At 37.8% G+C, this 18,521-nt stretch overlaps 3 protein-coding genes across 3 annotated transcripts in view; all 3 read left to right on the plus strand.

The window, feature by feature from the left end:
* The window catches only part of LOC126015454 (NADH dehydrogenase [ubiquinone] 1 alpha subcomplex subunit 6), a 566,806-nt gene that overhangs the window by 469,559 nt on the left and 78,726 nt on the right, over positions 1-18,521 (plus strand). The gene's annotated exons all lie outside the window — the stretch shown is intronic.
* Positions 3,794-4,726, plus strand: LOC126015438 (olfactory receptor 148-like). Its single transcript, XM_049777963.1, has one exon. The coding sequence runs from the start codon at positions 3,794-3,796 to the stop codon at positions 4,724-4,726; it is 933 nt and encodes a 310-aa protein (XP_049633920.1).
* On the plus strand, positions 12,685-13,617 carry LOC126015440 (olfactory receptor 148-like). Its single transcript, XM_049777965.1, has one exon. The coding sequence runs from the start codon at positions 12,685-12,687 to the stop codon at positions 13,615-13,617; it is 933 nt and encodes a 310-aa protein (XP_049633922.1).

Consider the following 18,521-nt stretch of genomic DNA (forward strand, 5'->3'; position numbering starts at 1 on the left):
TCCTTTGGAGTTAAAGTGAGGCTCACTGATAGATCACCTGCCCTGCATATTTCAGGCTCTAGTTCCATCACACTTACAATTAGTTGCCTCTATTTATGCCATGCAGAAAGTTTACTTTTATTCATAAAGAAAATTATTTTTATGATGCAAAGAGACAGAAAGACATGTTTCAGGTTTCTTCAAAGTTCCTAAAGATTGGTTTTCTTCTTTTGGAACAGCTCTTATAGTTTTTTTTTTCCCAAAAATGTATGATTTATGATTGGCTTCCAGTTCTACTCTATCTTTTCTTAACCCCACCAGGCTTAAGTTACTGACAATCATCTCCTTACAGGTAACTGTTCTCCACATTTTAGTTTTATTTGAACTACATTCAGGGATTTTCAGGGATTACTCTTGGATCTTTAATCAGAAATTACTTCTGGTAGGTTTAGGAGACCATATAGGGGACCAGGGATTGAACCCAGGACGGCTGTGTGAAAGTCAAATATTCTACCTACTGTACTATTCTACCTACTGCACTACTGTACTCACTCCAAGTTCTTTGGCATGAGACTACACCAAATATTGTATGAATGAATTAGTATATAGAATGTTTTTATGCATCACTGTTGCATGAAAACTGAAGTAAGTAGGGAAAAAATTTAGACAAGTTAAAAAGATCTATCCTAAAATGCACTTTTCATGATCTACTTTCAATAAATATCTCATTGCATTCATTCTTATATAAAGGAGAAGAATGTGCCCACAGCAGCAGAAACAACATAAATGTGACTGATGTTTCCCCCAGCAGGATGTGTATTTTATTTTGTTTTGAGTCAGTTAAAGGGTGAGATACTGGCATGGAAAATGTGAGAAACCTTCTGTGGTTCTGCTTCCTCCATTATGTGTTTTATTAGATCAACAAATAACCCATAAGAGATGGCCAGGATTCTTCAGAATATTTTCTAAAGCTATCCTAGACTGGGAAGGATGCAGCACTACCTACATTCTTGTTAAGCTAGTCAGATTTTTGTCAAATCTAGCCAATATCTAAAAAAATTGATTCCTATTTTATAGACAGAAGAAATAAAATAAAGGAAAACAAAACTAGAAAGCAAAAGCATAGACACAAGTCCAATCTGTGACACTCAAGAGGTAGTACATCAGATAGAAAGCTTGCCTTGCATGCAGCTGACCCAAGTTCATTCTGAGCTCTGATCTCCGCCTGAAGTGATGTCTGAGCACAGAGTCAGGAGTAATCCCTAAGCACTGCTAGGCATGGCACAAAAATAAATAAATAAATAAATAAATAAAACTCAATCTAAAATCCTCAAACTCTTTTCTTTCTTTAACACCATCCCACATTCTTCAGATCCCTGTGTGTAACAGTATGAGAGGCTCTCAAGGAGGCTTAAGAGAAGAGAAGCTAATGCATACCTTGGGTTCCTCAGGCCATGCTGCTCCCTCAGCACATGCTAACTTCAGGCAGGATGAGCCCCCACACTGCCTAAAGGAGGCCCCTAAGAAAGATTAATTCCCTGGGCCAGAGTGATAGCACAGTGGGTAGGGTATTTGCTTCACACGCAGCTAACAGTGTTTCGATCCCAAGCATTATCTCCCAAGCCTGCCTGGAGTGATTTTTGTGCACAGAGCCAGGAGTAATCTCTGAGCACTGCCAGATATGGGCCCCTCAAAAAGAAAGATAAATTCTAGCTGTACTTCAGTAAAACCCCAAATAGACCACAAGATTCTAAAAATTAAGATAGGAAACAGAATCTCTGTAGTCATTTGAGAACTTATGACAATACTTATAAAGTGAATGAATCAAAGTTCTGAGGAAGCAATTCTATCTCCTCTTAGGAACTCAAATGCATGATCTCAACCAAAAACCTATAGCTGTTTGAATTACTATTATGCTACTAAAACAGGCTTCACATCTTTTTTGTTGTTGTTGCATCACTTTTTGTTAATGTGACTTTCTGTTCTTTGGAGGAGTCTATTCTCCTTCATTAATTCACTATTCCTTCCTTTTAATTTTTGTTTCAGTGAAAATCACTGAAAATCACCACTTAACAGTAATTTAAAAATGTATAAGGGCAAGATCCCATCTAAACTTTCCTCTTCAGTAAGAAAGTTCTGCATTGCAAACAACAATTAACATCCTTCATTTGACATGAACTCCCCCCCCACCCCCAATTTTTTCAAATTATCTGGTTTTAAGGGGACATTAATAATAAGGGATTAAAATGATTTAAAGATTGGCATTGTTTTAGAGCATTCTAAAATTTAAACATCCACTCTGAAAAATTTCATAAATACTAGGAACAAGGTTGCCACACTATATACATGTATCTTCATGGAACATAATAAAATGTCCCTATAGTAAGTACATTTTAAACTTTTTGTTCATTCAATAACCTCATCAGGGTTTGATTTTAAGCTATACAAGCGTACTTAGTAATACTAGAGTTTCAATCGCAGATTTCAGTGGGCTGTTTTTTTTTTTAAAGTGAACTCATATTCGAATAGAAACAAATTTCATTCCTGGCCAGAATGGTAGTATAAGCAGGTAGAGCATTTGTCTTGCATGCAAACCACCCAGGATCGACCCCCAGCATCCCATATTGTCCCCCAATAGTGATTCTTGCGCTCAGTCATATGTGGCCCAAAAACAAAGAAAACAATCCCACCCTCCTCAAATAAAACACAACTAAATTCCTTCAGAATTTTCTTTATTGGGTGTTACTTTTCAAATTTTCAATAATTTTAAAAGTATCCCAGAATCCTGCCAGGAGTGCTCTCTAAGCACAGCTGAGTATTGTGCAAAAAACTAAAAACAAATTATTAATATAAGAAAACAAAACTATACATGAGTACTTAATTAGCAATAATGAAGCAAAAAATGACAAGGTTTTGACAAAGATTAAAATCCGGTATCTACATTTGAACTTAAGTAACATAAATTCACTAAAAACCCACCACCTTTGTAATACAAATTAATCTATGAACAATTTTATCATGGTTAATATATAATTATACCACTATTATTTTGTTTATAATAAGCAATGAGATTTGATAAAAAAATATTCACAATAAAAATATATCCAGGAGCTAGGAGATAATATAGGGGGGTTAGGGCACATGGTTCACCCAGACTCAATTTCCAGCACCACATTCTGAGTGTATCAGAATACACACACATTGTTTGGTGTGGCCCAGGAGCCCTCAAATATTACGTCGTTGGGAACTAGCATTGGATCACATTAGTGATCCACAAGTCTTGGGGGGAAGGAAGAGAAGGGACAAGGGAGATAAAAGGAAAGGAGAGGGGTTTAGAGATTGGAGACGAAGGGAGTGATGGAAAGAGGAAAGATTGAGTATAAACAAATCAGGACAAATCAAACCTGAAGGCTGGACTCCATCTGACATGAAATATCAGGGAGAAATGCTCAAAGCAAACAAGGAGGACCTGGCATCCAGGGTGTCCTACATAGGACACTGTGGCATCACTGCTATTAGATGTTCATTAGATGATGCTCAGAATTCAGATCTTTATACTCTTGACTCCAGTGAATCAAAGTGCTGCAATTCATTGGCTCCTGGATTCACACTCATGAAAAATAGAATAACATGATACATGAAGGCATGAATGTGCTTTACTAGCCAGAAATGACTTTACAAATAATTTCTAATTCTTTGTTAGAACCAAGATCCGCAATATAAGTAATCAATGTATGGCTGTGTTTGTCGGTGTTCAGTTTCCACCTCCAGGCTTTTCTGAGTCCTGCCTCTACCCAGCCAACCCTGCGGAGACATGAGGAACCACACGGAGCTGACTGAGTTCATCCTGCTGGGAATTCCACAGACCCAGGGAGTGGAGATGGTGCTCTTTCTCCTCTTCTTGGCCATTTATGTCTTTTCCCTACTTGGAAACTTGCTCATTTTGACAGCAATCGTTTCCTCCTCTGTCCTTCACACCCCCATGTACTTCTTCTTAGGGCTCCTGGCCATTTACGACATAGTATTACCAGCTGTAACCTGCCCCAAGATGCTGTTCTATCTCTCTGGCCAGAGCCGGGCCATTTCTTACACGGGCTGTGCCACTCAGCTCTTCTTCTACCACTTACTGGGCTCTTCTGAAGCCTGTCTCTATTCTGTGATGTCCTATGATCGCTTTGTGGCCATCTGTTACCCCCTGAGGTATTCACTCATCATGAGACCCGGAGTCTGTGTGGGTCTGGTCATAGCAGCCTGGACACTGGGCTGTGTTCATGCTTCCACTGTAACCTCCTTCACTTTTAGTCTGACCTATTGTGGCCCAAATCAGGTGGATTTCTTCTTCTGTGACATCCCTGCTGTCTTGCCTCTTGCCTCTGATGACACCTCACTGGCCCAGACAGTGGGTTCCACAGCTGTTGGCTTTCTGGCTTTGCTGTTTTGGTGCACTATTTGTCTCTCCTACATGCGCATAGGGATTGCCATTTTGAGAATCCGCTCTGCAGAGGGCAGGAAGAAAGCCTTTTCCACTTGCAGTGCCCACCTTGCTGCTGTCCTCTGTTATGTTGGGCCCGTAATCATCATTTATCTGCAGTCCACACCCAACCCCTTGCTTGATGCTATAGTGCAGATACTAACTAATATTGGTTCCCCCATGCTGAACTCACTGATCTTTTCCTTAAGAAACAAAGAAGTAAAGAGTTCCCTGAAAAGAGTGTTTCACACTGTAATATTTACTTCTCAAGAATAAACTCTATGTTTAGATTCTTGTAAAAAAAAAAAGTGATGCTACTAAATCTTCCCTGATTAGACTGGACCAGGCTTACAACTCTGGGGCCTTCTTAAAATGATTCCTCTTTCTGCCTAAAGGCACAGCAGCCCAAAGTCATTCCTGCTACTCTCCAACACAGCAATAGGCCAGGTCTAATACTAGTGTTGAAAAGAATGGTGAGGGGCCGAAGTGATAGCACAGCAGTAGGGCATTTGCCTTGCTTGTGACCAACCCAGAAGGGACCCAGTTCGATTCACAGCACCCATATGGTCCCCAGCCTGCCAGGGCCGATTTCTGAGTGCAAAGCCAGGAGTAACTCTTGAGCACCGCTGGGTGTGGCCCAACAACCAATCAATCAATTAATCAATAAATAAAGTATAGGCTGGCCGGTTAGCTCAGTTGGTTAGAACGTGGTGCTGATAAATAAAGTTTAAAAAAATAAAAAAAAAAGAATGATGAGCAACTGAGTCTTTCCAATCTATGGGCTGAAAACTCTTGCAATGGGGGAAAACAGATACCATCTCTCTCTGTCTCTCTCCCTGTATCTCTGTGTCTCTGTGTCTCTATGTCTTTCTGTGTGTATCTCTATCTCTGTCTCTGTGTCTCTCTCTCTTTTTCCCCCATCACTAGAAAAGCCAGCAACCACTATCCACACCCATTATCTTGCTGGCAGAGCAATGGCCCATCTCTACAACTAGTCTCAAATAGAATATGATCCTATTAAAGTTTCCCAGATAAACTGGTCCAGGTTGACAACCCTGAGGCCTTTTCAGATGGCGGAGGAGCATAGTCCCCTTTATACTTGATAGCACATCAGCCCACAGCCACACTCAACACTGTCATCAAACTGCCAGCCACCAAATCCTTTCAACTTTATAGCTATATGCCCCATACAGCTACATCAACAGCAAGACAACACTTCCAAATTCCAAAGTACAATCAACCCAGTAGAAACACAGAAAATCTGATGGGAAGGTTTCGTAGAAGACCACCATGTTCATTTACCCTAAAGAAAACACAGAAGGCTTAACTAGCACCAAACTGCCCCATAGATCCTTAGTCAGTGCTTTTGGGATTAATGCTGAAATTTGGGGCGGGAGGGGGGCACACCCAGAGGCTCTCAGGGATTGCTTTTGGCTCTGCGCTCAGAAATTACTCCTGGCTTCGGGGATTATATGGGATTCTAGGGGATCAAACTTGCATCCCTCATGGGTCAGCCGCATGCAAAGCAATCACCCTACCACTGTGCTACCACTCTGGCCTCGATGCTGGACTATTTAAACCCTAAGACAACTGTATTGTAAACTACTTGACAAACCCTGGTATTATGATTTCAAATAAAATTTTAAACTTTTAAAGTAACAACTTTGCAAATTGTTTCGCAACAACATTCTCCTACTTTTACTTTTTTAGTTTTAATTTTTGAGCCACACTGGGCAATACTCCGGGTTACTCCTGGCTCTGCACTCAGGAAGTACTCCTGGCAGTGCTCAGGGAACCATCTAGGAAGCTTAGGCTCAAACTCAATTAAGTTCAAAGGCAATATGCCCTACCTGCTGTACTAGTGCATCAGTCCTATTTCCCTCTTCTTAAGTAAATAATTTAAGATGCTTCCTCCAAAATGTTATTTTTTGTTTGTTTCAGATAATCTAGATTTGTTTGATTCACATAATCTATATTTGTCTCTTCTATACACCTGGAAACTGAAAATAAACTCATAAAATAATATTTTCCTTGCATTATTAGTTGGTTAGAACATCAAGGGATACAAAAATTAGTATGAACAAAAACCACTGCTATGTACATATTGTATATTGTGAAAGGAATAACTGCTTAAAATTAGAATAGACATTGTCACTGAATACCATTTCTCCGCAAAGATTTTTTTCTTATCTGCTGATAATCAATCATAAGTAAATATCTTCCGAATTTATCAGAAACATGAATCTGTTTTGAAGCATGAGTCAGTCTAAAAGGGACTGGCAGGGTTAAGCTATAGTGTGGCAATTTTCAAGAACTGATAAAGGTGTCTTACCTTTGAGAGGGTTAGAAATTTTTGGGGAAAAAATGAATCAATTTACAAACATAATCAACCTGGATCTTTTAGATGCCAGTTTATAGTCAGTGACTCAATTCCATCCATTACTTCATTATAGATGCTTTTTTCTTTTTTTAATCTTTCTTCTTAAGACTTTTTAAAATAATGTCTTTATTTAAGCACCATGATTACAATTATGTTTATAATTGGGTTTCAGTTACACTTTATTATATGTTCATGGGAAAACTACCTAATTTTCTGGTTTTTCTTTTTTATATCTATTAACATCCACCTTCTATCCTTGTAAAAGAATCATTGTAAAATTATACTGTTACAACATCTATAACATGTATGGCATAACATAACATCCATTACAATACCCACAACAACCATAACATTCACCTATAAGCTCCATATTCTCTCACTGGACTGATTAATATAAATTCATAATCTGGAACTTGTTACCTAGATTTCTCATACAATAGGCAATTTCCATGAAACCGTTTCCAAGACAAAAATATTTTTTTACTCCAGAAGTGTCAGTTTTCTCCCTTTATCATTTAGATATTGAAAAACCAAACATACATAACTGAAACCCAACTACAAACACGTGCTTAAATAAAGATATCATTACAAAATAATAAAAAAGAAAAGCCAAACATCAAAAATACAAACCCAAAAAACATAAAAATCATCTTATAAAATTTGGATGAATAAGACAGTGAAAAGTGTTAAGCTTATGAGAGCATATTTTAAATAATGATATGTGTTTATTACCTTCAATATTAATAAATAATAAACTTTTATGATAAAAAATTTTTAGCAGGGCCAGAGTGGTAGGGTGCTTGCCTTCCACATAGCTGACCCAGGACAGACTCGGTTAGATCCCTGGCATCCCATATGATCCCCTGAACCAGGAGTGATTTCTGAGTGCAGAGCCAGAAGTACCGCCATGTGGTCCAAAAAGAAAAAAAAAATTAGCAAGCCTATACACATTGTCTCCTTCAAAACTCACATTCACTTGTGAAATACTTTTGCAAATTGATTTTTCAAATTATAATACTATGTCAAAGAAAACTACTCTTAAGAACAGTATAGTTGATGAGAAGTCATTTGAATTTCACAAAATAACCCTCTGTCTCCACATGGCTACTCTCAAAAATGTTACATTTTTTTCTCCAATGGTTGCATAGAAAAGGAAGGAAAGAGTTTGAATGTCGAGAAATACAGAGTAATAAAGTCCCTGAGGAACACAACTGACAAAATGGGATGATGGAATGTGCCCTCAAACAACAACAACAACAACAACAACAACAACGAAAATACACAATGGAACGATTGGGGGATTCACAATTTGAAAGAAACCCAAATAATCTACTGATTCTTCTGTGTACTATTCACTATTCTCCCACCCCTAAACTCTCTCACCTGCCAGCATTTAATTGTCCTCTAGACCCTGAAGGCTCCTGTTCTCTGTCTTGGGATCAACCATACATAATACTCAAGAGAGACTATGAGATCATTAAAATCTGACAAATATCAGGAGAGATTTTCACTTCTAATCCTAAACAAATTACCCAGGAGAGAAGTCAGACATCACATAATTAGCGATCTCTCTCTGAGTCATTCAAAAGGAGACATTTGGGTTCAGTTGTTCTTAAATCCAAGTCAAATGACAGGCCTCTGAGACTCTATGGAAGAGAACTCCACTGAATCGTAGAGAATCTGAAGATCAATGGATGGGAAGCACTGATTTTCTTCTTTGATATAATTATGAACATGTACAGCATGTAAGTGCTCCTAGCATTGCTCTATTTCTAAATGTTTACTCTGACCTTTACTCAAGAGTCTTGCACTTTTGGAGATGATTCGAGAATTTGTCACTAAGAGATGCTGCTTGTTTTCAGCAATGGGAAAAAGAGGCCTTTGCTCCTTTCACAGTAGATATTGTAAATCTCTGTTTATCTACACTTTGCTTCTTCTTCTTTTTTAATTTTGGTTTATTCAAGGGCAAATTCTTTCATTCCCATGGTAGGCAAAATTACCTATAAAAACTTTGCAGTGAAATCATGATCAATATGTGTGCCATTTGTTCCTTATTTTCCTTTATTTTCATTACACAGATACTTTTTTATTTACCATGATTATAAGGTTGCTCATAAAACAGGTCTTTTTTCACATAAAATGTTGTTCATGTTTTAGTTACAGTCATGCAATGTACAACAACCTTCACCAGTCTACATATGCTGCCACCAATGTCCCCAGATTCCCTCTCACTCTCCCCAATATCCTCTCCCCTTCCTGTCTCTAGGGCATACATTTTTTCCTCTATCTCTATCTTTCTCTCTTCCTTTATATTTCCTTTTAGAAGCTTTTATTTTAAATACAGTTCATATTTCCCACCACCCATGTAAACTTTTCAACTTAATTAGTAATTCACCATTTATCTCAATTTAGGCATCAGTCTAAGCATCACAGCACTACACAGTTACTCCTAAAATTTTCATTCAGGACCAGGCATGTAGCTCAGAGGCAGAATACCTGCCTTACATGTGTATGGTCCCAGGTTCCATGAGAATAACACACACACACACATAAACCAATTATAATTAAGTATTTCATTGACTTGGAGGAAATATACTTCTATTCCTCAGGGGAAATGATATTATGACAAAAAAGTATAAAAATAAATTCTTATGGTTTCATCCCAGTTTCTTAACAACATGTATTCTGGGCTGCAATGATAGTACAGTGGATTGGGCAATTGTTTTTTATGTATGGCCACCATGGGTTTTTTCCCTGGTACCACTATGGTCCCTTAAATCCTGCCAAGTATGATTCCTGAGCACAATGTCACAAGTCATGAATACTACCAGGTGTGCCTTCCACCACAAAAAGATTATTTTATCCTAAATGACTAATGTGCCTCTGATTTATAAAAAAAAATGTGACTTTTCTGTTGAGCTTTGTCTCACTGTGTTCTTGCTTTCGCATTTCTCTCTCATGACCTCCAGAAGATTTAAGATATTTGTAGTGATATCACTACAGTAACTGATACACAAATATAAGCTATGAGACAACTACAAATACTGTAAGAAGAAACCATTATACAAACCATGTGATTATGCTCCAGCCTTTCAAGACCCTCTCATTTAGTCATCACAGACATTCTGACCATTCTAAATTATTTTATTTAAACAAAAAACCCACTTATCTACTAAACACTATTTACTAAACACCACTATCTACTAAATATTATTTTAAGAATATCTTGCACTTCCAAGAATGTACTTTAATTTTTGTTAATATCTTTATTTAAACAAACCTTGATTACAAACATGATTATGGTTGGGTTTCAGTGATGTAAAGAACACCCCCCTTCACCAGTGCAACATTCCCATCACCAATGTCCCAAATCTCCCCCCCAACCCTACCTCCACCTGTATTCTAGACAGGCTTTCTACTTCCCTCGTTCATTCTCATTGTTAGGATAGTTCTCAATGTAGTTATTTCTCTAACTACATTCATCACTCTTTGTGATGAGCTTCATGAAGTGAGCTGGAACTTCCAGCCTTTTGTCTCTGAAAATTATTGCAAGAATGTCTTTCATTTTTCTTAAAACCCATATATGAGTGAGACTATTCTGTGTCTTTCTCTCTCCTTTTGACTGATTTCACTCAGCATAATAGATTCCATGTACAAATTGTTTTTTGTTGTTGCAGCTATTTTTGTTTTTGGGACACACCCAGCAGTGCTCAGGGGTTACTCCTGGCTCTGCACTCAGAAATTGTTCCATATGCAATGTTGAGATTCAAACCACCATCTGTTCTGAACCAGATGCATATAAGACACCTACTGCTATACTATCTCTATGGCCCCTAAAGTGGTGCATGTTTTAAGATACATTAAATATACATTAAATGGGAGTTGTCTCGAGCACTTTTAACCCCAGAATATAGTGAGGAGCATTGAATGGATGAGTAGATACACAACTATGAAATAGTGGAGTCCAGGGACCAAGTGGTCTTACGTACATTGCTGGTGTAAAGAAAGGACAGAAGTTGATATCTAAGCCAAAGTCAACAACAATAAAATCATGAAACCCAAGTTAAAAATGGGCCTGTTATGCTGATAGGCTGGGAACAGGTGTGGTGGAATGGGATGCACTCTGAGAACATTGGTGGAGCGAGGTCGACATTGGCCCTGGGATTGACCCTGATACATTATATGCCTGAAACATAACTATAATAACTTTGTAAATGACAATAATGGTTTCAATAAAGTATCAGAAAAGATACAACTGAAGTATAATACAAAATACCAAACTCTGCTAGTCAAAACTTTGCTATATTACAATTTATCTTGACTTTTTTATTATAGCACAGAGCCTTTGACTCTAAAATTGCCTCAGTATGTAGGACAAATTTAACTCCTTAGTAAAGATGATAAGAAGAGGTTCAGAGAGTAGAAATCACAAATTCTCCTCCTGACACCAACAATCAGACAACTTGGATCTTCCAATATCAAGTCCAAATTCTTTCTGATACATTATGCTGGATCTTTCCCAGACAGGTGTTTGAACTAATTCTTGAACCAGAGATATGTCTGTCTGTTTGTTTGTTTTTCATGAGGATAACCATTGGTTAATTTTATTTTAGGGTCCATTACTTCTGATGACTAAGGAACTGTCAGACTGCTAGTTAAAAAGGTGAGTAATGTAACTTTAACATTAAACTATTTAAAACTATAAGGAAGCATGTACAATAAAACAAGAAAAATACTGTTTTTTCATATATTCCATATATTAATTCTCAATTCCTAAATTAAGGAAAGCTCCAAAGTTTGCTCTTTATTGCTTCAGAAACAGAAAAGTGACTATTGTTACCCAGAAAATCCTGACAAGATATAAGGGCAAGATTTATATTTTATTGCTTTAGGAATGATTTAGAGACCTGGGTGCAGGGCCCAGAGACATAGCACAGCGGCATTTGCCTTGCAAGCAGCCAATCCAGGACCAAAGGTGGTTGGTTCAAATCCCGGTGTCCCATAGGGTCCCCTGTGCCTGCCAGGAGCTATTTCTGAGCAGACAGCCAGGAATAACCCCTGAGCACCTCCGGGTGTGGCCCAAAAAAAACAAAAAACAAAACAAAACAAAACAAAAAAGAAACCTGGGTGCTAACATGTAGGGCCTGGGGACAGATAAAGAACTACAGTTTTGATTACTTCATGACCAATTTTATTATGAAATCTATCAAATATGATCACAAATATAAGAACCAATTATTAGATTCACTGCACCCTCCAACGCAGACATCACTAGAGGTGCAGGTGTGCAAACCTGTCTGAGGAGGAGGGGAAAGGATGGCGAGTGGGACATCTGTTACACTATATTATGCAGACATGAGCTAAAAAAGAAAACCAAACAAACAAACAAAAAAAAAAAAAGAACAGAGAACAGGGAGTCCAGGCTGGTGATATATCATTTCGTTTTGGGCCCACATTTAGGAAATCATAAGATATCATGAGCTATAAAATCAGATTTTTCATTACTTACCTACAAATGATTTTAACAGAAAAAATACTGCCTTATATTTATACAAAGATCAGCGATAAGAAATGGGCTGGGCGGTGGCGCTAGAGGTAAGGTGCCTGCCTTGCCTGCGCTAGCCTTGGACGGACCGCAGTTCTATACCCCTGCGTCCCATATGGTCCCCCAAGCCAGGAGCGACTTCTGAGCGCATACCCAGGAGTAAACCCTGAGCGTCACCGGGTGTGGCCCAAAAACAAACAAACAAAAAAGAATTAATTGATTGATGATCAATATGCCTTTGTGTCTACTCAGCCTCCACATTCCTGCTTTCCTGTGTCCTGTCTCTCCCCAGCCCAGAACTACAGGAACATGAGGAACCATACGGAGCTGACTCAGTTCATCCTTCTGGGAATCCCGAAGACCCAGGGAGTGGAGTCGGTGCTCTTTCCCATCTTCTTGGTCATTTACCTCTTCACCCTGATTGGAAATTTACTCATCTTGACAGCAATTGTTTCCTACTCTGTCCTCCATACCCCCATGTACTTCTTCTTGGGGCTCCTGGCCATTTTGGACATAGTTTTACCAGCTGTAACCTGCCCCAAGATGCTGTTCTATCTCTCTGGCCAGAGTCGAGCCATCTCTTACCCGGGCTGTGCCACTCAGCTCTTCTTCTATCACTTCCTGGGGACCATTGAAGGCTGCCTCTATTCTGTGATGTCCTGTGATCGCTTTGTGGCCATCTGTTATCCCCTTAGGTATTCACTCATCATGAGACCCAGAGTCTGTGTGGGTTTGGTCACAGTAGCCTGGACAGTGGGCTGTTTTCATGCCTCCATCCTGACTGCTTTCACTTTTAGCCTGAACTACTGTGGCTCAAATAAGGTGGATTTCTTCTTCTGTGACATCCCTGCTATTTTGCCTCTTGCCTGTGATGACACCTCACTGGCCCAGACAGTGGGTTCCGCAGCTGTAAGCTTTCTGGTTTTATTATTTTGGAGCACCATTTTCCTTTACTACACACGCATCGCGATTGCCATTTTGCGGATGCGCTCAGCAGAGGGCAGGAAGAAAGCCTTCTCCACCTGCAGCGCCCACCTAGCTGCTGTCCTCTGTTACTTCGCTCCTGTGGCCATCATCTATCTGCAGCCCACACCCAACCACTTGGTGGATGCCATCGTGCAAATAATTACTAGTATCGTCTCTCCCATGTTGAACTCATTGATCTTTTCCTTAAGAAACAAAGACGTAAAAACATCCTTGAAAAAAGTGTTTCGCAAAGTAATGCATACTTCTCAAGAATAAATTATGAGATTTGTGATGGACTTTAAAATTTTATTGTCTCCTAACATTATCCTCCTGGTTTCTCTTCTTAAGTAAATAAGAAAAATAAGTGAATATACTTTCTTCAAGGTGTTTTTTTAATATTGGTTAAGAAAATATATATTTGATTTTTTATATTACATGAGTTTTATATTACATGAATAACACTATGACTCTTAAAACTCTACCTGTATCAATGTTGGGTAAAAATTGTAACTACTGTACCAAAAAATGGAAAACTAAAAATTGCTATGTTTCACATGGAATTATCAGCAAACTTTTTGTATCAGGATACATAATTTCATCACAATGCCAATTCTTTGTTTATGAATAATTTGAGTTGCTGGTATCTACACTAACCCAACTATTTTTTGGCAAACCAAAGACATCACACAGTGTACAGAGGTACAACAGGGAGGGATAAGTGAGAGCTGCAATTTTCTCTTCCATTTATTTCATTATTGTTCATGCAACATGATTACAACTGTGATATCATTTAGGTTCTGGTGTACAAAATATTGCAACTCACATCTATGGAAACCAAGCCCACTCCATTGATTGCTCTGTCACCTTCAGTCCTCTTCTTCCCACCTCCCCCTCACACCTTCTAGTGCTTCAGAATCTGATCTTTACAGCCCAAGTGTCATCATTTGATACTGACTTCTTTTGTCTCTGAGACAACTCAGAGGACTGATATCATGTGCTATTTCTCCTCTTTCCCACTTCTTCACTCACCATTCAACCTTCCAGTTGAATTCTACTCACAGAAACTCAGGTTTCAACTTTCCTTGTAGATATATAGGATTCCACTGTGTATATAGAATCACAATTTGTTTTTATCTATTCATGTGTTATTGGACATTTGGGTTGTTTCCATTCCCTGGATATTGTACTAAGTACATGCATTCATCTTATTCAATTAATGTTTCTGTATTTAGGGTGTAGATGCCAAAGTGAAACTACTAGTTCATGTTTGACATTTATTCCCACTATTGGTTGTTGTGTTTGTTTGGTTTTTTTCCCGAGGGGGGTTACCCAATCCCAGAGATGCTCAAGGGTTACTTCTGGCTTTTTTCCAAGGTCATTTCTGAAAGTGCTTAGGGGGCCATATGAGAGGCCGGGTATTAAAACCAGGTTGGCTGCATGCAAGGCAAGCAGCCTATCTATTGTGCTATTATTCTGGCTCTATTCCCATTTTTTTTTAATTCATACTTCTTTCCAAATAACATTCCCATGAACATTAAGATGGCTCCCTTTTCAATGGTTCCAATCTTTTGGATAACTGTCATTCTCACTGGTGTGATATATCTTATTGTAGTTCAGGTTTTATTTCCCTAATGACAAGTGGTAATGACCATTTCTTCATATACCGTCATGTGCCATCATTGAGAACATATATATTTATATCCTCCCCCAAATATTATAAGATTACCAGGGTTCTTTTGACTGTTGAACTTTGTGGGTGGTTATATATCTTGGAAGTCGGCCATCTAATTGGTGATGACTTTTTATTTTAATCTAATTTCTTTTCTTTTTCTTTCTTTGTTTTTTTTGGGGGGTGGGAGGGATTACTCCTGTCTCTACACCCAGAAATCACTCCTGGCAGGCTCGGAGGATCACATAGGATGCCGGGGTTTGAACCACCATTCTTCAGCATGCAAGGAAAATGCCCTACCTCCATGTCTCTCTGGCCCCATAGCTAAATTTCTTTTCCATGCAAAAACTTTTTATTTGGATGTCCAATCTGTCAGGTTTTTGTTATCTTGGCCAATGGTATAAAATAATGAGCGACACCTCTCAGTTCAAATCCTGAGAGCTCCAGGGATATTCTTCTCAATGTACTTAATAGATCATGGCCTACACATCAGCCCTTCATAGGGTGGAGGTAAAAATGAGAGTATCAGAGCTATACCTGGCATTGGTCAGGGGATCACTCCTAGGTCTGCACTCAGGGATTATTCTTGATAAGTCTCATCTGATTATATCAGGTGCCAAGAATCAAATCAAATGTGGTTGCTATAAGGCAAGTACCTATACACTATACCATTTCTCTAGTCCTAACCTTTTGTCTTAGATCTACTTTGTATGGAGTGAAATATAGATCTAACTTCATTATTTCCCATGGTTCTCCAGTATTCCCAGCTCCATTTATTCAATGTTTCTTTGCACCTAGCTTTATGCATTCAGGTCCTGTATCACAAATTAACTGTCCTTAGATCTGAGAGCTTATCTCTGGGCTCTCAATTCTTTTCCACTGGTCTGAGTCTATATTAATGCTAATACACATTATATTATTACAGTTTCATTATATAATTTAAATTCAGAAAATGCAATTCTCTCATACTCTTTTCTCATAATAGCTGTAGCTATTTGGGAGGTTTTATGATTTCACATAAATTTTAGTAGTATTTTTTCTAAGTCCTTTCCTACTTCTGAAGAGAATATGCAGATTGCCAATAAGTATATGAAAAAGTATGCATCATCACTTTTTATCAGGGAAATTCAAATAAAAATAACAATGTGTATCATCTTGCATAAATGAGAATGGAATAAATACAGAAGACTAGAAACAGACAATATTGATGAAAATGCAAGTAAAAAGATACTAATAAGATTAGATTAAGAATCCATCTGTCACAAGTAAACCAATTGTGAATTCTAATTTAATATTACTGGATCGAGGGTGCTGGGTCTGAATATGCTGGAAAAGCACATTATTTAAATTTCCCACAATGGGCTACTACTCAAAAATAGTTTGGAAATACAAATATATTTTCTCACTCCACTAAGGTGGCTAATCAAAGGGTAAAATGTCAGTAATGGAAGAAGAATAAATCTTGATATGTGCTAGAGCACAAATCTATCATTAATATTATATTATCCACTTTACATTTAATAGAGTAGATCTAACTGGTTTACCTGAACAAGATTTTAATTACATGAAAAAAATTTTGCAAGGAAATACAAATTCTGCATCATGAAAAATCTCATTGTACTAATTCAAAAATTACAATTATTAACAAGGTTAAAAATATCCCATGGTGATAAGTATATATTCATCCCATAATTACTAAAAGTAACATACATATAACACAACTTTACCCATAAGCAATGTTGAAGTTAAGGAAAATATCCAGCGCCTGGAGCCATTGTACAATAGATAGGGCATTTGTCATGCATATGGCCTACTGAGTCCAATCTCCAGCACCTGATATGGTCCCCTGAGCACCATGAGGAGTGACTATGTGCAAGAGCCAGGTGTAAGTCCTAAGTACTTCCAGGTATGACCAAAAACAAAAACAAAAAGATTATATCCAGTCAGATCACTGCTAACTTTGAAATTTTGAGGACATTAGTCACACATGATGGTTCTCAGAGATCATTGCCAGTGGTGCTTGTGGATTGTATATGGTACCAGGGATGGAACAAGGGCTAGTCACATAACCCTGAATCCGAGTCAGAGACAACAAGGTGGGAGGCATAACTTTCGTGGGAGGCAGAGATTAAGGCTTTAGAACTCAGAAGTCACAGACCAATATTCCTGATGAACATGGCTACAAAGCTTCTTAACAAAAATCCTAGCAAATAGAATACAATGCCTCATCAAGAAAATCATACACCATGGCCAAGTAGGATTTATTGTGGAGATGCAAGGATGGTTCAACATATGCAAGTCAATCAACAAAAAGAAAAATTAAAACCATATGATTATATCAATTAATGCAGAGAAAGCATTTAATAAGGTCCAATGCCCATTCACAGTCAAAACCTCTCAACAAGATGGGAATAAAAGGAAATTTTCTCAATATAGTCAAGATCATTTGTCACAAGCCCATGGCAAATATTATACTCAGAAAGGAAAGACTGAAAGCCTTTCCCCTAAGATCTGGCAAAAGGTTCGCTTTCCACACTCCTATTCAATATAGTACTGGAAGTACTTGCAATAGCAATTAGGAAAGAAAAAATATAAAGGGCATTGAGATAGATACACTGTTTGTAGATGACATGATACTATATTTATAAAATCTAAAGACTTTACTAAAAAGCTCCTAGAAACAATATATTCATATACGAAAACAGCAGGCTACAAAATTAGTGCACAAAAATTAATGGCCTTCATATACACAAATAATGATAGAGAAGAAATAGACATTAAAAAACAATCCCATTTACAATAACAGTACAGAAATTCAAATACCTTAAAATCAACTTAACTAAAGAAGTGAAGGACCTATACAAAGAAAATTATAAAACATTTCTTCAAAAAATAAGAGGACACAAGGAAATAGAAAGATATATCCTGCTCATGGATTGACAGGATTTAACGTCATTAAAATGGCAAAAAAAAAAAAAAAAAAAAAAAAAACACCACCAACGCAATATACAGATTTAATGAAATCCCTCTAAAGATACCCATGGCATTCTTCAAAGAAGTGGATCAAACACACTCTTGAAATTCATCTGAAACAATAAACACACAATACCTAAAGCAACCCTGAGGGAAAAGATGGGACGCATTACTTTCTCCATTGTTAAATTGTACTACAAAGCAGTAATCATTAAAACAGCATGGTACTGGAATAAAGACAGACTCTCAGATCAATGAAATAGAGTTGATATTCAAAGAATTACCTCAGACATACAATTAATTAATCTTTGATAAAGGGTCAAGAAATGCAAAATGGAGCATGGGAGTCTCTTCAATACGTGGTGTTGGGATAACTGGTCATCCACATGCAAAAAGCAAACTCAGACCTCTATGTAAAATCATGCACAAAGATCTAATCTAAATGGATTAAAGACTTTAATATCATACCTGAAACTATAAGGTATATAGAAGAAAACGTAGGCAAAATACTCCATGATATTAAAACTAAGGCATCCCT

Source organism: Suncus etruscus, chromosome 8 (genome assembly GCF_024139225.1).
Source record: "Suncus etruscus isolate mSunEtr1 chromosome 8, mSunEtr1.pri.cur, whole genome shotgun sequence".
NCBI lineage: Eukaryota > Metazoa > Chordata > Mammalia > Eulipotyphla > Soricidae > Suncus > Suncus etruscus.